This window comes from Harpia harpyja, chromosome 14, assembly GCF_026419915.1.
Source record: "Harpia harpyja isolate bHarHar1 chromosome 14, bHarHar1 primary haplotype, whole genome shotgun sequence".
In the NCBI taxonomy this organism is placed as follows: domain Eukaryota; kingdom Metazoa; phylum Chordata; class Aves; order Accipitriformes; family Accipitridae; genus Harpia; species Harpia harpyja.
In genome coordinates this window covers 23,392,401-23,413,182 of record NC_068953.1, presented here as the reverse complement: position 1 = coordinate 23,413,182, position 20,782 = coordinate 23,392,401, and the positions used below count along the sequence as shown (strand labels likewise).

General features: G+C 40.6%; 1 protein-coding gene across 1 annotated transcript in view; it reads right to left on the bottom strand.

Annotated features, from left to right (window-relative positions):
- The window catches only part of AGBL1 (AGBL carboxypeptidase 1), a 298,158-nt gene that overhangs the window by 197,203 nt on the left and 80,173 nt on the right, over positions 1-20,782 (bottom strand). The window contains exons 16-17 of the mRNA XM_052808912.1: positions 13,239-13,383; positions 9,626-9,779 (exon numbers count right to left, since the gene is read on the bottom strand). Of these exons, the coding sequence (XP_052664872.1) occupies positions 9,626-9,779; positions 13,239-13,383 (299 nt within the window). The remainder of the gene's footprint in view (positions 1-9,625; positions 9,780-13,238; positions 13,384-20,782) is intronic.

Here is a 20,782-nt window from a genome sequence, read left to right as displayed (position 1 = left end):
TCAATTCAAATGCTTCTCTGGCTAATTTATACAGTACCACATTGACCTTTTAGCATATGCCCCACGGGACCATGTGTGACTGGAATTTATGGCCAGGCATGGGAAATGTGCAGCTCACTGAAATACAGGGGGGTTTTTCATGCCATAATTTGAAGTTGATAACAGAAAACTAGTAGCAGTTCAATGCTTGTTCACCATTTGAGGGAGTAAAAGCTGCCTGGGGGCTCTGCCAGGCTGTATTTCAATACCTCTACCAGATACACAGATTGGCCGTTGGAAGCACAGTATCTGCAGGTTTTTCCCAAATTGTTTCCATCTAAGAGAGAGAAGACAAATTTTTTTCCCTTTCTGTTAAGGCAAAAATTTGGGCAACCTATGACTCCTACAGAAGTTTGTAGCTCTACTACAATGAGGTCAGGACACTGGGGTGTTGTGAGACAGGCGTGTTCCAAGCAACTGGCTGTAAATTTCCAAAGCCATATAAGAAATACATATGACCAAACCATTTTCAGTTTCATTCATAATTTTCAATGCCTTATAACAAAAATACAAGTAGTACCACGCTCCTGTGAGAAGGCGCTTCTGAGGCACTTGACAAACCAATCACAAATGAAAATAATTATGACTAAGATATGTGCTGGTTTAGATTTTCAAGGTGTTTAATTCGTTAGCATATCGTAACAGGCTCTAATATTCTGGAAGACTGGAGCATAGCCAGTGCTAAGCACTACTCATGTTCTAGCCCAAGTCCATACCAACCAAGACGACATTGCTTGCTTACATTCCAGAAAATGCTGTTGTTAATCAGAATACTTCTTCTCTGGAAAGGACATGCAAAAATTACAAGTCTCTCAAGACAAGGATAAGACTGTTATAATTCGAAGAAGGAAAAGTAACAGAACAAATGCCGAAGAAACAGCATAAAACTCTGTAGCACTATCCCCTAAGAGGAGGGCTTAGAACAAATCTCCAAATTTCAGAAGGAAGATTATTTAACAAAAAAATGCAGAAAACTACAAGTGAATGAAGAGCAGCCACTGCAGTACAAATTATCTCGCTTCAGATGGCTGTTCTGCCAGCATGCTGCACAGGGCAAAGGGTGGGAGAGAAAGTGAGATTACCCTAACATTTACTTTCTCCCTTTGCAAAAAACATTGTGGTTGCCTATGCTTCAAGGCCCATTTGTAACATCCTTGTTCGGTGTTTTCTGTGCATTGCTTGCTGCCTTGACTAATTAGATTCAATATATTAATATTCATTTTGCCAAACTGACGGAAGGCTGACCATAGTGTCAAACCTGTGCTGGCTGAGTCAGTTCCACCAAATGCTAGGATTCAAAGAGCAGTTGATACATCACGAAAAATACTGGCCTCGGTCTGCAGACAGCCTTGTGTCTGTCTCACAAATTTCATGTTCCATTCAACCAGCTCCCACCTTTAAGGCAGTGGACTGGATACTCAAACAGGAACATAGTTTTGCAGGAATTTGTCTGCTCTTTTTGCAGTGGGCTGCCACATGCTTGTGACTGGGATATCAGAAAGAAAAGAGAGATGCTTGAAATTGAAAGACAATCTTGAGAAATTTAGAGTACACACCGTCAGCATTGCATATCTGGAGATCATTGCTTCGGCTTCAGATGCTCGATAAACTGCCTATTCAAGTGGAAAAAAATAATTGTATTCTCAATTCTGTAATTATTTAGCACTGTAGAATACATGATAATATTATTCAGCCTTTCTTCACTACTGCATTAAAACAGGATCACAGTTTTCACAACAGCTGACTCTTCCTGTCACCAGAAACAAAGTGTTTGGTACAAAGCAAGAGAGGAACTGGCACCTCTGCCTGGCACCCCTGCAGATTAGGAGCAAATCTTCAATTCAGGGGAATAAACAGATACAAAACTCACTACTGCAGATGCAAGAATAAAGCAAAACATTTTTTTTTCTCCACAGTTTGCTATAATCATCATCTCATTCAATTTCTATACACACTAAAACCTGTTCACTTTTAACTATAATCACAAAAAAGGAGTAGAGCTAGAGAAGAGATGAAAGGAAAAAGCAGAACAGGTTCTGTAAATGGAGTATTTTAAGGAAACGTAATGCTAGTGGACTTTTTCTGCGTAAGATTGCAATTTGGACCACGTTAAGTACCTGGATAGCTAGAAAAACAATCTGAGACAACAGCCTCTGTTCACATTCAGTGGAAATGCAGTCTAATAGGGGGGCCACATGAGGAGCAGAGGCTTTCTTCAGTTCTCGGTTTCTCTCCTGAGACTTTCATTAATAGCAGCAACGGTTCTTTCTTCTTGTATGACACTTGCAGTGTAGAAATGCCATTAGAAAAGCCTATCGGTCCTTTCACAGAAACCACTCAGCATCCAGACAAACATGGGGAACCGGCTTGCTCTATATTTGGCATACAAATGTGACCTAAGGGTTCAGCAACATTGGCTATACTGTGTGCATGTGTGCTGGAGGAGGTATAGCACGCAGTGACACTAGAACAACAGATGCGCTTGCTGTTGTGAACTGTTTCCAACCAGCACAATGCCAGGTTAGCACTCCAGCTGAGTTGCTACAGGCAGTTCTGCCTGCTTGAAAGATTATTACCAATCAAAGCAGGTCATTCTACCTCCCTATTTCAACATTATTAGATGAGAGCTTCTTTTAAAGAGTGCATTTTCCTTTGGGGCAGACTAACTCCAATAAGGCGTTGATCTAATTTGATCCTTGTTTCACTAGGAGATATGTCATCTCCAGCTTTGAAAAAGTTATTCAAGAGAAGAGAGCTTGAGCCTTTCATAATTAACATGCAACACTGGTTGCCACGCAGGCAGCAGGCACAGTTATAATAACTTGGAGTCAATAATTCATAAACTATAATGCATTATTAATCAATTATCGAGGTCTGAATTACATTTAATGAGATTAAGCTGATTGGAGCACTAAGCTGTTTGAATCATATTGATTTAATCAATGTGCTTAATTAAACTGTGTACATTTTCCACATGATCATTATTTCCCAGTATCCTGTATAAGCGGCCTCTGCAATTCACATCCTCTGCTGCTCTTTGCTCAGGAATTGCTCTTTGCTGCAAATTATATTTAAAGGTAAAGGGCTTGTTTCTTTCCGAGAAAATATCAAAGTTGCAAAACAACCATCTAAATAGCTTATACAAGCAAATTGAGAAATGTTAGAATATTTCTCCCAGCAACTATGTCTTTTTGATTCTGTAGGCTTAAGATGAGACCAAGTAAACACGCCTCATTAGTCTCACTTTATCCCTCATTCTAGTTCTAGGAGCATCTGCAGATTCGAAGGGCACAAGCATCGTGCCACACCTATCCCAAAAAGGTTACTGTTTCCATCTTTAGAAATATGCTTAGACTCAGACGAAAAACATGTTTCAACTCCCCAAAAAACTACATTTAAGATAAGCAGGTGTCATTAACTGTTTATGTTAATATTCACGATGGTTTCCCCAGCCTTGCATAAAGAGGACATGTGATAACAGAAGAGCAACTCAGTGACAGCTGTTACAGATGTAAATCCATTTGCTAGTGTAATATTTTGTTTAATTTCCCTCACCACTGCTGCTAATTCACTGGGACATTTAGGTTTAACTTTAAATGGCACGATTCAGCTCTGTAATGCTACACACTGCTAAAAGGACACTCACAAGGGGGTGTCAACTGGGGGAAATGCTCATAATCAGTATCGTTAATGGGAATCACAACAGTACGACCAGCCACGAAGAAAGCTTTGCAATTACTTTCTTTGTGAAACCATAAACGATGACTGTCCCACCCCACTCAGCAGAGTGACACTGTTCTCAGTGGATGCAGGATTAACCCCCACGGCAATATATGATGCTCATGTCCTTCAGCTGAGAACGCAGCAATGCTGGCGGTCATCAGCTGAAGCAGTGCACTGCTGTACCACCCTAGACCCATTAAAATCTTCATTCGTGTAAGGAATTCCTTTGGGACTCTTTCCATTATTTCTCTCTGCAAGTGCTGACCAGAATGGCACCTACTCTACATTGCTTCAGACATGTCCTCCCCCTTCCCTTCTCTAACTAAAGGTGAGAGCTAACCCACCCCAACTCAGTGCACAGCCAGGAAACGCCTCCTGAGGAATGCTCATATGGCATGTTCAAAACAGCACAGTGCAAACTGTCCTTCTCTGATCAGTCATTTTGCATTTGGTGGTTTTAATTCCATCACTCTGTTAACATTAGTGGCATAGTGGTGTCCTCTACTTCCTTAACTAGAAGACAAATTTATCATCGCCTGTGTATGAGTGTTTAGATCTTTTACTTACACTTCTTTGAAGAGTTTATCTGTCCATTTGCTCTGCCGCTTACAACAGTATCCTACGGCTTGCAGGGTCTAGCCAGCTGTCTGCCAGGGACTTTAGAAGAACACAGTTACATACTGCACATTTGCATGCATAACACTGTGAATTAAGGGTTTGCAAACTATTACTGAGTGCACATGCATGCTGTTAACACTGCCTTTGCTGGGCTGTGTGTGGCAAACCCAAGAAAATCAGAGCTCTGCAAGCACCTATTAATTTCATTGGGTAGGGAGTTGGCACCAAGGTCAGAAGCGTTATCATTCTCACTGCTTCTGTGTTCATTTGAGAATGCCCTGAAAGATGTTGGGAATTGCTCTCCCTTCAAAAGTTCCTTTAACTCTCATCAGGCAATGTCTAAGGCTAGACCTAACATAGCCAGGAACAAGGTCAGCAAAGAGTAAATGCCTGCCCAACCATTCTTTCTTCTCCACTCCCAAACTTCTTTCCTTTTCAAAGGCTCACATGCGATGATTCAATATCCAAGGCAGGCATAATGTGCAGGCTCACCACACATGCAAGCTTGCAGAAAACTGTCTCGTCTTTTTTTTTTTTTTTTTTTTTGGATGGGGGAGGAGTTAAATAATTCTGAGAAGAGCTACGGTCTTCTGAGGAAAAGCTTTGTACATAATATAGAAGGTCAAATCTGCAGGGTCTAACTCTTTGTAAGAAGGAATAAGGAGGGAAAGAGGAACATGGTAAAGACAGATAACAGAGGAGATAAAAACCAGTCCCTTTGTCTCATCATTGGTGCCTCCCACACACAGTCAGAATGGGAAACTAATGGCTTTATCACAAGACTATGGGGGTTATTGCAGTTAGAATGAGTACTTGCTGGATGCTCAGTCTTCAGATTATGGTGGGAAGGGCAAGTTTAAAATAAAACAACAACAACAAAAAAAACCCCAAGAGAGACCCTACCAGTTTATTTGTACTAGTCTATGGAGCTGCAAAGCTCAGCAGGGACTGACCAGCCTCGGACCTTGTTGCAGTCTTCAGGCACCCACGGACGTTGATCAAGTGTGAATGGAAGTTTGTAACTGAGCTGTTGCATGACTGAGATGCAAAGCATAGGGAGCCAAAGAGTTCCTGGCTCACTTCTTCCTTTCTTCATATCAGTTTCAGAACTGAGCATTTAATAAAAATTATTCAGTACACCGGCATCATATAAAGGGGAGATAGAAAGAGAGGAAGGAGAAAGGAGCCTAAAGTGAATATCAAAGCCTCACATAAACAAGGCATAATGAAGGAAAACAGCAGCCCATTTTTCTTCCCTTCAGCATGCAGTGAATGTGCAGTGCCTGCGAGCATGCATGGCTTGTGCTTCCTATTAACAAGGCGCACATTAATAAATTTAACTCAGACAAATTTAACCATCCTAGGGCCACATTAATCAAAAGCCTGACAAGACCAATCTGAAAGAGTTGAGCAAGGAAAATAAAGCACAGCTGACACAGAGGATGCCATGCCCTTATTGTCCCTGGGCCGCTCCCACTCTATCAGCACCTCCAGTATGGCAATAACTCCTTCCCACCACACTCCTACTGGGCTGATCACGCTGTTCTCCCAACACTCCTCACCCACCTAATGCTTCTTCATCAGTGATGTTTCCTACTCCCCATGTGTCTGTACTAGAGAAGGATTTAGAGTATTTAATAATGATCATGTGCAACAACTATGAAGTCCTGGCAAGCTTTGTGTTTTACCTGTGCCACTGGCATTATTGAAAAGAATCTCTCCAGGTACAGATTAACAAATGTACAAAGGAGAAATAACAAATTTGATAGGAAAGCAAAATTGCTATAGCTCGTGAAAACTGTGAATTGGCCAGAACCAGAAGGAAAGAACAAGGGCTATCAATTCTTCTTCATTACCCATGTGCCAAGTTCCCCAGTGCTGGAGCTTCACATCACTTCTCAAGCTGAAATACGTATGCATGGAGACCGTACAAAACAATGGGAGTTCTTACTCAGAAAACCTTCACCCTTTGGTCCCTTCATATTTAGCTTTAAGTCGTTGCTTTTGAGCTATGTTTTTAGCATGGAAAATATTGACAATAGGTCCTTCCATCAGCCAAACCACAGAGAGAAGGGCATGCCATACGAGATGAGGAAACTGAAAAGTAGCTGCTGATCAAAGCCACACAAAGCAGCACAAATTAGGCTGTGTCCCCAAAAGCTGTAATTATCCAAGCTGCTTAAACAAAGCAAGCACATACATGGTTATTCAGATTTGCCTAGAGGCATCCCCACAGCATAAAACATGGTGTGCTGCCTTGCTGTTCTTTCACTTGATAAAACAACAAATATTTTCATCACCTAAGAGTATTGGTGTTTACTTTTGTAGTCTTGGAAACTTGAGAGAAACTGTGTTGCCTTGCCTTGACACTGTCTTTCCCCCAAACAATTTCTATTTCAGTTCAGACAACTGGGTTTTCTACATATGCTGGTTTGATTGAGTTCAGTTGGTTTATGGATAGATCTAGAAAGTCCTCAATTTCATTGCATCGCAAAGCTTCAGAGGAAGAGTTGTTTAGTGGCACATAATTTAATGGCATTTCGGTCAGAACTACAAGCTCCCACTGAATTCACATAATATCACAAACCAGGGGATATTTCTTTCTCTCTAAAATAAAGACGACTTCAGCCACATAATTGGGATTTGAACCCAGATGCTGAATATTACAACAGCCTGAAGCATTCGAAACAAGTACCTGTCCAAACTGTTTTTAGATCCTTTATGAATCTTTCAGCAAATCTGTGCTTAATAAGTAAGCCAAGCCTTGTCTTCACAGACAGGTTAATGACCTTTGAAAACCTGCCAGACTGTCTTTCAACACTGCAAGATGCATTCTGATACACTCTGAGAACACAGTGCTCCAGAAAATGTCAATGCCTCCTAATATTGTCACATTTATATCATGATACTTCCTAAAAGCAGTGTGACTCTTGGGCTATTATTGTGCTGGTCAGTGCTGTCTTGTTTCCTTGTGATCCTCATTTCAGCATCTGTGCCTCTCAGTTATCTTGAATATAGGCTGTAAGTCCTGCATACACAGAGGCCATCCGTCTCCCATGCTGTACCACACCTGGCACAATAAGGTTTCAGTTCAGGGCTAGCCCCAGGGACTGTAGATGGTATAGAATCTAGCATATTAGCATATGCAATTATGTTTCTGTCTTGTCTCTGGTGCCAAAGGTGAAAACATTCTTAACTATTCCTGCTTTAGTTCCATTGGTACAGGCCTATGATTTTCTTCCAGATTTTTAAATCCTGATCACTGTATCTGCATGACTGCAGAACTGGGCATGTGGTAGGGTTGGTCAGAAAGCAAGAATGCTGTTTTACAAAAATGCTGGAGATTTTTATATTGGTTTTTTGCTTTCCTATAACAAAACACACCTTTCAGAAAGTTCTTTCAAAGCCAAAGGCACTTAAATTCAGTGTTTAGCACATTCACTCATCATGTTACTGACCCACTCCAAGTCCTTGCTTTGATAAATCCAGACGTTAGCTTAGCTTTTGCTTTGTACCTTCATTGGAAAGGCATACTTACTTGCGCAGAAAAACTTGTTCATTACATATCTCTTTTGGATGGCTCCAATCCTCAAATAAAATATTCCAACTTTCTTTCTTTCAGTTGCCCTATTAGGACCTTCTGCCACGAGGTTTAAAAATTGCTGTCAACAGCTAACATCTAAGCAGGTGATCGTCTGCAGTGTGCCAAAGGCTTCTTTATATAACCAACCTCCCCCCCACCACAACTCCCACCCACTGGTTTTCTGTTCTATATCATCATTATCATGGGACGAAAGTGCTTAAGGGCAGGAATTATCTCTTCATGTCAGGCATGGACAGCACCCACCACAGCCAAACCCCCTAATCATGTGTTGTATGTGCTACTGTAGGGTAAATAATACTAATAATAGCAACACCAACAATCCAATTTTCTCTCTGACACTGCCTCCAGTTTCCACCATGAAAGCTGTATGGGCACACACCTTATGAATTCCCATGTAGCCTGTACTTGGCAATTTTGCTTTAAGATTTCAACCTACAAAAGCATGTTCATGTTCAGAAATTTGCTAATTCAGGGTAAATGCTCAGTTTATAATAAAATTATTATAATAAAAAGGTATGCACTCAGGATGATTACACTGTAATGTCAGCATAACTGCAGTCACTGTGTTTTAAACCTGAACCAGGAAAGATAGCAATAATTTTCACCAACTCTGACATTTAAGCTTCCTTTTAGTTTATGCATGTAGCATGGATATTATAAGGAGTCCTCCTCACGTATCACCACATACCCCTGAAAGGAGAATTCTGCAATGAGAAATGTGGTTCATATTACAGAATCCCTTTGGATACTTCTAGTCTAATATCTCAGTGAGATAATGATATATATTTGCTTAACAACCAAAAAGATCTTAAGACAATTTAAATTTCCACACTCCCTCAAAGTTCTCAACCTGTGTTATAGATGTGTGAAAAGCAGAGGTAAAAAAAAATCAGTTTATGCCTTGTTGCTGACTCAAGAAAAAAAGTCAGCCTACATATAAGTAGTTAGTCATTTAGGCTTTCAAATCAAAGCTAACCCCACGTGATGCTAACCAGAATCTTATCACTTGCTGTTGATTACAGAAACTTGCATATCTTAATCTTGTTAATCAAGGCCACTACGGGTCTAAATCTTTGACTTTCACACTGAAAAATAACCACCTCTAGATATAACATGGCAGTTACAATATTTACCATTAGGTAGTACACCATCAGTTAGGACTCAGACAGAATGCAAGGAGCTATATTGTATCCAGATGGATGTACCCGGCACATTGGAGGAGCTGGAATTTCACCAGAACACTTCAATTGCTGTCCACAGCTGGGAAAGAGTGATTTTTATTTTGAGACCTCAAAGTACATAAGTCATTTCAATATGAAACATAAACACCAAAAAAATCGAATTTCTTGTTGAATTGGTTACTTGAACACAATTTCTTGCTGTTGGAGATATTCAGTATTGAACTTTGTAATTGTTTCAGATCATTAAAGAAAAGTTTGAAGTAAAAAATAGTGTCTGTTCTCCGTGCAAATCTGTAATTTTAAAAAAGCATTGTAATTGGCTATTCCCCATGTTTAGATTTCTTTTCCAAAATGAGAAAGGCAAGGAAATCAACATGTTCGCAAAACAGGTTGTCATTGCCACTGCTGACATGACTGCAACTCACCAGCATCTTTTTTAACGCTTCATTTGGCTACTTACAGAATTGCTCCAAGTCGTCTCTTTTTTTAGATTCTGGCATGGCGGTGATTGTGAGCAATGGGCATAGATTTCCTCCTAGCGTCTGGCAGAGTGTCTGCTGCCTCCAGTACACCTTCTTGGGGTTCCTATTTTGTTCCAAGATATCAAGATGGGACTGAGAAAGAAGCAAGGAAGCAGATTTATAAATAAGTTCACGGTCTATAAAATCTGATTTTATTCCACTAGCTGTGTGTTATTATTGGTACTAATTTCACCTCTTGCTAACTTCTCTCTTCTGCCAGTTAATACCATCACCTTTTACATCCCACAAATATGCACAAGCCATTCAGAATACATCCCAGTTCACTGAAACTGCACAGGACTATCTACTTTTATTTCATGATCTAGTTGAAGATGTCCCTGCTCATTGCAAGGGCGTTGGACTAGATGACCATTAAAGGTCCCTTCCAACCCAAACTATCCTGATTCTATGATTTTACCTGAACAGTTCCTAGGTGCTGTTCTTATTAGTGTAAAGGAATTTCTATGCGTACATGAAGTCCAGAAGAGAACTGCCTACTCCTTGTATTTTAATAGGGACTGTGTAGAAACGTGAGAAATCTCATAATTTTGGGGCGTTTATAGAACTGACTGGTTAGCTGTCAAGCACATGCCAGTGAAACTCAGGACCAGCTCCACACCAGAGGCAGTCAAAAAGTTTACATCAAAACAACATTTTGTACAATCAGTAGTGGGAAATTTTAAGAGCATCTTTCCAAGAATTTATTTAAAAAGGAGATTTCCCCCCCCTCCTGCAAAGTTTATGTCAGTTTTAAACAATTCTTAAGTCCAACAGCTTTTTGAGAAATTTGAGAAAAAGAATTGGCAGCTTAAAAAAAATGACTTTTTAGGACAAATTCTTATCGCCTCATTAGACACATAGCCACTTGTCACCCACACACCAGATGACGTGTAGTTCTCTCTGTTTACATTGTAATTGCAAGTGGCAAGATTAGTTTAAGTAATCCTATCACAGGGTGTTGCTAAGTGTTGTGGAACACCAGTTGCCCCTGGACTGGTAGAAATAGGTATAGCACAGTATGCACGCTTGTCCTAACAGTAATTTAACTAAAACACACCAATTCACTTAGAAACATTTACATGGCAGCTTTTTGTCTTTACAAGTCAGGGCTAAATTTTAACGAATGTTTATGGGACATGACATTCCTGTTCCTCAAACCTTGGAGTCTTTCAGACTGCTTTCCCAGTATCCAGTATCCCAGTATTGTATTTGAATGCAAACATAGGACTGAAATTTACAGTAATCTATGTCATAAAACAATTAACATACTGCTCTATAAAGTAAATTCAATTATTAGACGCATCTAACAATCTCACATAGATACAGAGAATTCAATATAATCATTTACTTATGTTCCTGGTACCCAGTGAAACTTAATTGGGTATAGCTGCCACAGAGATTTCAGCTAGATATCCAAACAATTAACACTGTGGTATAAAAATAGATAAATTACTCTTCATAAAATAAATGTAATTGCTGATGGACAAAAAGTGATGAACTGCAGAGTGCATCCAGTTCAAATAGGATTCTACAATGTGTATTTGATGTAAATATGCCTGTAACCATTAAATATATATGATATTTTAAAACATTTTCAAATTAGTAACTCCATACACAAGGTTATCTTCTTCCCCAAAGCACTATGTATTTAATTGAACCCTTGGGTTCGTAATCACTTTTAATTTATTACTGATATGTAAAACCAACATACTTCACCAGTGGAAAAAATGCTTTAGAATGAAATCTACTGGTGCACAAAGCTGATTTAGTCTATTTACTGTGAAAATTAAAGTAACATGGAAATGTGTAAATTGCATCACTCGACATTTTAAGTTAGTCCAAGCAAAGAAGTCTTTTAGAATTATTAGAGGCAACAATTTTGCTTTGGCAAAGAGTTGGATGTGACAATCTATCAATCTTTTCCATCCATAATTCCCATTTACCAAACTTTACAGTCCTTACTGAGTCTGAGTTCATTGAAACTTTTCCTGGGGCAAAATTCCCTTTAACTTCAATGAACATTTTATTTGAAGAGGGAGTGAAATTCTTCAAGACTTGGCCCTGCAAGTCTAGGAATAACATCTTTTTCATCTCTATTGTATTCATTCAGGAGCGGGTGAGATATTCAGGGATTCCCAGAACATACAAACTCTCCAAGCCTCTCTTGCTTTTGTACCAGTAGAAGATAGAAATCAATAACAGTAAAATAATAATCAGTCACTGCATTTCAGTAATAAGTATGGTGGTGAATAAGTCCACCTAATTCTTCAGCATTGTATTTGTCTTTTCCCCTGCAGACTGTGGTATATACATGCCTTGAGGGCTACAGGTCAAACCCCACTACTGGAGAGTACTCTCTTCCTCAGTGATTTTGAGAAGTAACTGGTACCCATAAGCCTAATGAGAAGTGAGCTGGCAGGCATATTTTGGACTGTGAAGGCTTGACTGGCCCTCTCTCAGATATTGGAAGCGGTTTCTTTGAACATCTATAATGGGATGCAAAGCAGTTGACAAGAGACTGTTGTCTGAGTGGGAATTAATCTAAGCCTAACTATGCTGACATGCTGAGCAGCATGGCTAGTAAGTGGGAGAGGACATTGTCTCCCTTGAATGCACAGTCTTTCATATCTGGTAATGGCAAACTAATCCCATTATAAAAAAATAGAGTGAGCCCAAACTTCACCATCCCACACCGACATTTATTGTCCAGAAGCAAAAGGGTTGACAATGGAAATTGAGGGAAGAAGGAAAGGGAACTGATCTACTGGAACTGTGTGTCTTCATTTTCAGTAACATCTTTCTCATCTTTAACAACAAAGCAAAACTACTTCCAGAACTATTAATTTCCCCTCCTTTATCCTACCTTCCTTTCAGACCTTGGGCTCTCCTACATCAATCATGGAGAAAGCATATTAGATGCATTTCCCAGAAAATTCCCTTACCATCCACCCCTGGCCAGAAAAGTCTGTAGAAAACAAATCCTTCCCCAGGAAGCAAACTTCATACGACTCAATAATACATTTTACACCTTGGACTTGTATTCTTTCAGTTTCTGTACTGACAGCACTGGTGGGGGTGTCACAAATGCCTACTGACACTCCAACTGGCACAGAGGAAATGGCTGACAAAGCATTCAAATGAGGTCCAGCACTGTGGTACTGCTGGGTGCAGCTCTGAAAGCTGAGCTGTTACCCTCTGTCAGAAGGGGCAGGCAGCTTTCACTTCTGAGTTGCCATTAGCTTTAGCCCCCTGCTTCCCACTCCTTCAGGAGCAGGATCCTGCAGCCCTAAGCAAATAGAGACATCTTTGGTTTGTGTTATGACTGGTATAAGCACTAATGGTTTGTACCCCAGCTTATCCCATACAGAAAATTCTTTTCTCCTACAGCATTCTGGGCTTTGGGGCTGCAGTTGCAAACAAGGCAATGACATCATCATAACCACTAACTACCTGTGAAAACAGTCCTTTACGCTATCTCAAAATCTACACATACCCAAGCAGCTCCAACCTGTCAGGCCTATTAGCTTATCTAGGTGGACACATCAGCATTACCATCATTGTAGAGTAGGTATAGGGGTAATGGTAGGCCAGGTAGCAGACATCATCTTTATGAGGGAACTTGATGCTGAAGGTGAGTGTGTAGTAGAATTTTCCTCTCTCACCTTCTCCTGCAGCTGCACTGCAGCGGTAGTGGTTTCTGGAAGAAGAGAAAGGGAGAGGAAGTAGATGGTTTTCACTTCTAGATGCACATTTGGAGCAGCCATGAGAGAACTAAGCATTCAGAGAAGCATCCACCCTGCATGAGCTTTCATCTTATGATATAGATGGGCTCCAAACTCAACCAGTCATTGTACCAAGACTGTGAAGGCCCCATGCAAGTACAATCAATCCAATCCCAGCAATGAACAGGTACAAAAATATAACACAGTGCTAAACAACACCCAGTAACACAGCAATGCACCTACAGGCTATATGATAGAAGGAAGGTTAGAGAAACCATGGCTCCACTAGACAGAGATGCAAACAGGATCACGATGGTAAGTACCACTGACCAAGGTGGTACACCAGATTCAAGGGTGTCTTGGGATTCACGCAGTATGCAAAGACCAGCAGAGAGTTAAGGGGCAGAGCTGCATGTGGCAGTACTGGGCGCAGCCAGTCACATGCTGTTGATGGATGGGAGCACTCTCATAGGAAAATTACAGCTTGTTTCATTTTGTGAAGGTGCAAATAAGAAAGCAGCCAGCTAATACTAGTTCATACAGCACAATCCAGAGATATTTAAACTAATGCATTCAGCTAACACTACTGTATTGCTTCCAAAATCCAAATTGTCTTGCTCAGAGATGCAGGTACCTATTCACAGTCCTGAACAATGCCACGTGAAAATATTCTGTGAACGCCTGGAAATTTAGATAATATGAATACCCTACCAAACCAACCATTCAGTTCCACCAGAGGAAGAAAAGGCATATTCCAGGAATTAGAAAAAAAAAAAAAATAGGAATACATAAAAATATTTCAAATATCATCAAAGGCTCTTTGCTGAGTAGGAGGAGGAGGAGACAAGGTTTGCATAGAGACTGCACACAGAGCAAAAGCAACCTCATACAGATTTGCAGGTTGTGAGCTACCCAAAAAATCCTCCTTTTGGATCCCTCCTTTTGGAAGACTTGAGCCTCTCCCTGTCAGGGAGCAGTGAGGACCAGTTGATCCCTAAAAGATGGGGAGCTGAGCTTGATACGGAAGCCAGCGGGGCAGGGACCTCGCCAGGCAGGGTCCCCTCCCACAGTACCTGAGCAGGGCATGCCCAGGGATGGCAGATGGGTTCCACCACAGGTTCAACCACACAACCAGATCATCAGACAAGTTTGTGGTGATGAGGCAGGTCTGGGTCAAGCCAGGAGGTCAGTCCGTGAGTCAGGATACAGATCACCAGAGTTGACCACAAAGCAGAGGCACAGCCGTGACTGAGGTGGAACCTCAGCTCAGAACCTCCTGGCTGCTCAGACAGGGACTGAGCAGCCAGGACAGAGCTCAACTAGAGCTCCTGAACCCATGGGCAGAGGGTGCGGGTGGAGGCCCTGAGTGAGGCTAGTCAGGGTCATCAAGATCTACTAGTGCACTCAGGCCCTTCACACTCCCTTCATTAAAACTACAAAATCTTTAAGTGAGCTTCTCAATCTAGTTCCAAGACCAGATCTCTTGCAGGAGACTTACTCTGATAAAGAGATTACTTTAGGCTGAGTAAGAAAGTTTTCTTTCAGCAGAGATGAAGAGACAATTCATGCACTTTAGGGAGAAGCCTCACAGCAAATCGCATCCATAAGTACATTTCAAACAATATTTTTCCCACATTGCACCAATTATGCTGTTGCCAAACCTTCTGATTCTGAAGGACTGTGAGGTTTCTTTGACAAATGTTATCATCAATGTTGCATTAAAATGCAAAATAGAAGAGGCAACCAAAAGATGCAATTTCAGCTCCTGAAATTTACAGTGCTAGTTTATTTTGCTGCTGTTCATTTTTATTCAAAGGGGTGGAGAGAAAAAGATAATTATTCTTGTCAAATTCTCCAAAATAACCAGCTCTTTTTCATAAGGAAGACACAATACAATGCTGCTGGGTTTTCACCTGAATTTAATAGTTAGGAACACGTGGGGTGAGTGATACTGACTGGATCAATAGATAGTACAGGAACACAGAGTCACAGTGGCAAACTGAAAAGCCTATGATTTTATTCTCAGCTGAACCCTTCACCCCAACATTTCTTTTGCAAATAAACCACCTTAATATTGGACAAAGAGACTCAGAGAAAAAAAAATGCAATGAACCCACAAATATAGAAACATCTACTTAACTATTATATGTTTTTCAGTGGATCCAGGATTTGAGCCTGTATGTTTGTTGAAGTCAGAACAATGACCATTTAATCTAGTTCCTGTTAATTTTGACAGCGAAGGATAATTAAGAACCATTTCTCGTCTAGTGCATAAGGAAAGTACTCACCTCCATAGCCTCTATTATTTTCAGCATCACTTGGAAGGTTAGATGATCTTATTCATAAAGAACTGTCACAAGGTGCTGAGATCTTCTGAGTCCTCCCCTCCAAATTCATATATGTAATTAGAGGTGTGGGATGAAGCAAGTGTTTGCAGGCAGATACTGCTTAAATATCTTACATACACATTATTCCCACCTGTCCCTAATGATCCAGTAAAGGCTTCTCCCTCTATAGTCTGTAATTCTGCAGCCAAAAATGTCTCCTGTCTAAAATGGCCACTTAACCAAGAGGTTTAGAAGCACCAGACACCTCTGACCTTGATGCTATGCTGGTAGTCAATGGTCCTTACTCCTGACAGTGCTCAGATCGCATGATCCTGAGTGTACCAATGCACAGCACTCACTGCACTGCTTAGCAGCACATTTCATTCTTGTTCTGAGCACCTCTGCTGTTCCAGAAAACTACCCGCCCAGAACAGGTATTTCCAGACTTTTGAATCACTTCTTGACACCTGCTTCAATCTATAGCAAACTATCTGGTAGTAACAGGAAGTTTACTGGTGGCTTTGTGAGGCTTCAATATTCTTCACTCATGTATTAAAAAGAAAAATCACCTGTGTGTAAGCAGTGTAAATGATCATGTATTCTTACTGCATATAATCTGGTCTCCTCACAATCCATCATACATTGCAGTAGCTCTGAATCTTTTTAAAAGAAACCTAAAAAATAGCATTTTTCCTCTTTGCCTCCCTCTTGTTCTACTGTTGTCACCCCAAGATGCCTCTATCACCTCCTTGTTCCTCCACCAGGCTGATAGTTTTTCTTCCTCACCCCTTTTTCATTACAACACTCTACCATACCAGCATGAAGCCCAAATTAACAAGCAAGGAAGAGGGAAGGAAAAAAAAGACCCTAGCAACATCTGCTCCTCACTACCTTATTTGCGTTCTCTTTCAAAAAATGTTCAAAGTCTCACATGCTCTCTAGAAACTAATACACTGATTATTGGAAAGAAAATAAGAGACCAAAGTATGGGGGGTTTAATCAGCATGCAAGCTGTATCTACTATGCCTTTCAGTCACTTTGTAATAGTGAAATCATTTTGCTTGCTGTTCTCCTTCAGAAATAATGTACAGGTAGTGTATATCTAGCATAGCTGTGATGGAAAGTTAATTAATAATAATTACAACACTACTTATCACTTACTCCGCACGATAATTTTTTGAGCTTAAAAGACCTTTGCAAGCATTATCTAATTAAAACTTGCTTCCCATTTATCTATTCCCATTCTTTGGGTGGCAGATAAGTGACTCTAATTTTCCATCCTTTATAGATGGGGAAACTGAGCCACAGACAGGTGAAGCCTCTTGGCCAAAGATACAGGCAGGTCAGTAAAGGAGATGGATTGTAACTCAGGAAATTCAAAAGCACCAAATGATGCAAGAACAACGTCTCTTGGTCATCTCATCTTTAGACTTCCTGTCTGCAGCATTTAGTATATATAAAGCACCAGTAGGTGAAGGAATATGGCACTGTATCATCTTAGACTAAAATGGCTGAAGAAAATACCAATATCCTAAATTTCTAGGCTATTTCAAAACAGAGTCCAAATGAAGAGTAAACTATTTATCACTTCTAATCTCTGATGCATTCCCTCTGTCCAAAATCCTTCCACCACCTGGAGTCTGGTGTCCTCGTTTTACATGCCCTGACCTTTTTACATCTCTAAGTGTGGCTGCTAAGTGCAATATGCTTTAGTAACACCCTGGTTCATACCATTAAAAAAGCATTATTTAACAATTTACAAGGCATGGCTGTTATTTTGGGGTCTGCCACGCTGGAAACTGGAAAATGCACAACACAACTCCTTTTCAAGGGCCAAATCCATGTTAAGGCATCTCTATTGTCGAGATTGCAGGCAGAATCCCAGTTGAAGCAGAATATTCCCACAGCCATCTTGCTACTAAGACCTTCAGTCATATTGTAAATTTTAGATGTCCTCAGACTGAGACTGGTGTCTTAGCCCTCTCTTGTAGATATCATTAGAACTGAGAGGTGGCCTGCTAATGCTATGATGACGATTTCATCTAATGTGATTATAAAGATGCTGAGAAGAGAAGACCTAGTTCTGACAGCGCTACGATCACCAAACAGCCAAGTCTTTAGTGTTGACGTGAGAACAAAACACTCCGTATAACTCATTACTACCTGTGAACTGACTATTGTCTGAAAAAGCTGGAGATTAGAGAATATGCTTAGAATGAGCCATGAAACCAAAGACTCAAGTACATTGTCACCAATTCAGCATGCTGCCATTGTTCCTTAAATATTTTGCCAGAAAGGAATATTATTCAGCGCATAAAGGCTGCCAAGACAGTAAGTGAATTAGATGATCTTATAGTAACTGCAACTCTGTTTATCATGGGTGTATCCTGTCACTTCACAGAGAGGCAATAAAATAGAGCAGAAGTGTCACTCAGCTTCCTTTTGACAAGAGCACTGCTAATATTCTCCGTAATATAAGAAGTCTTGTGAGACATATGGGAAAGGTACGCGATGACAGACCTGTGCCACAACATTTATCTTTATGAGTGAACTATCCCATCTTCAGTGAAGATGAATGTCAGCAAAGATCAGCCAACGTGCATCACCCAGATGTCTTGCGAATGTGCCTTTCCTCCCACTGTCCTTCAGCTCAGAAGTTGCTCTCAATAAGAGCCCTGCTGCAAAAGCAATTAAGGGCATCTTTGTGTTCCTCCTTATTTTTGTAAGTATATCACTCTTTTCCCATATTTATGATTAACTCCTGGTAAAAGTAATTAGATGAGGTTCCCTTCAAAATGTGCCAGTCCCACCCCAGGATACCTGTGACAAGGGTGAATGGAAATGCAGTGAGCTCTTTCCCCAAAACAGAGGCAGCATGATATCACTATAGCAATCCCACCTCCTCTTATTCTGAGCCAAAGTCTGAGCAACCCCAAACATACTTTCTTCATATTCCCTCCCACCTACAACTTCTCATGACTGGGAATCTCTTTTATAATCACTGAAACAAAAAGATCAGAGTTTCAGTAGAGATGGAAGTGCGTATATGTGTGCGTATGCTCATTCTTGTACATGCAAAAGCATGTGAAAACCTGGAATAAACAGTAAATGAGACAGACAACAAGTAGTTATCCTAGATAAATATGTTGACATATAACTCAATGTACAGTTAGAAAACACAGAATATTCCAAATCAATAAAACTCCATTCTCTCACATATTCTGAACAAGAATCTGATTACAAGCTTAATTGTACAATCACGGCTTAATCTCGGAAGTCAGCTGCTGTTTAATCACTGCACAATAACTGCCTTGTTAATGACATGAGAAGCCACTGCTGTGGTAATCAGCACATAAAGTTTGCCCAGCCAGAAGGCCATACTCACAGAAGCCAGAGGTTACAGGCATGCAAAGGGAAGCCACTGCACCACAGTACGTTAGCTCTTAAGGTAGAAAAGGTTAGGCAAATAAAGGTTAGTGAAGAGTACTTGGAACAAAATAAAATAGCTACACAAATTGCTACAGACAGGATGCTGGGTTGAGAGAGGATAATCTGAGCCTTCAGCCCAACTCCCCCCCACCCCCCCAAAAAAAGAAAGACAAGAGATTACAACGAGATTTGGAACGACTTGCGATTTTTTTTGTGTCAACACAAGTTTGAGGCTTTACTACTTCTGGAAGGCAGCCCACTGTCATTGTTTGGGTTTATTGTCTCATCAAATCCACTTGTGAACATAGCCACCTCTGAACCTAACAGCAAAATTATGAACTACAATACAAATACAATTTCTTACAAAGAGAAAGCCCATTATTTCACATCAGTTTCTAAAATCAGCCTCATCACATGAGTTCATGAAGGAAGCACTACCATTTGGAACATCAGAAAAGTTCAGCTCTGTCCTGAGAACACTGCTTACTATGCCAGATGATTAACATTGTTTGTAATTGTGTTAACACCTTTCTGTTTTCTTGTATTTCCCTGCCTGTCTGCAGTCATTGGGTAGCCCAAGCCCTGTGCTTCAACTGCAAGGTATTAGGGGCAAGGACCAGACTTTTGCTTTGTTTATACAGTGCCTAACGCGGTACCCACAGAGTCTTGAGACACCGAGGTATTTTGGTAATGCAAACTGGTGAACAGGAATCGTGACAGAAAAAATAATTAGAACAAGAAAAAAAAAAAAAAAAAGAGAAAACTTGTCACTCAGGCATTCTCAGCCCCAGCTTTCAAATCATGACAGGTAAGGCCAGGACAGAATAGTTAATTAACACCAAATGCTGCAGTATTTGATTACAAAGTATGTGAACTTCACCCATAATGCTCTACCACTTCATCCTCAACATGTGACCTCTTCTTTCCAGTGCAGGGCTCCACTTCCCACTTGCACCACCCCAGGCTACATCATTCCCAGACATCCCACTCACAGACACTCAACCAAATACATTTACTCACATCTGTAATTTTCCTACTTGTTCTATACTGTCCCTCGATCTTCAACTCTGCACAGATTTTCTAATCCAAAACATAACAGTTATCCTAGTGCTGAAAACCCTTTCAATCGTCATCTTTAAAATTAATAAATGTTGTGGATAACTTTTTGGAAGCCTTGAGAAAATAAAACAGGGTTCATTCAACCTACTGAAACCCCAAGCTCCCTGGTTGTCTCCTTTGACTGTAATAACCAGAATGAATCAGGGATCAGTTTTCTGCATGGAAATGAGATACCCAAGTGAGAATGTTTCTCATGTGAGTCAAGCTCCAGCTCAAATACAAGTTAAAGATGAGACTGATTTGGTGTTTTTCTTCTGAGGCTCTGACACTGCAGAAACAGCCAGAAACAGGGAACTTGCATAAATATCAGCAGCGGGCTTGTCAGAACTCCATTTACACCACAGTTGCCTGGCCCCAGTAGAAAGACAAAAGTTCCCATAGGACATTGAGTAAGGCTAATCACTACTGTTTCTGCTATGAGGACAAGGTCTCTATGGTGCCAATAAGCATGATCCACAGAGCAGTTTGCCTTCTAGGATTTGAGTTTCAGCTTTGCAGT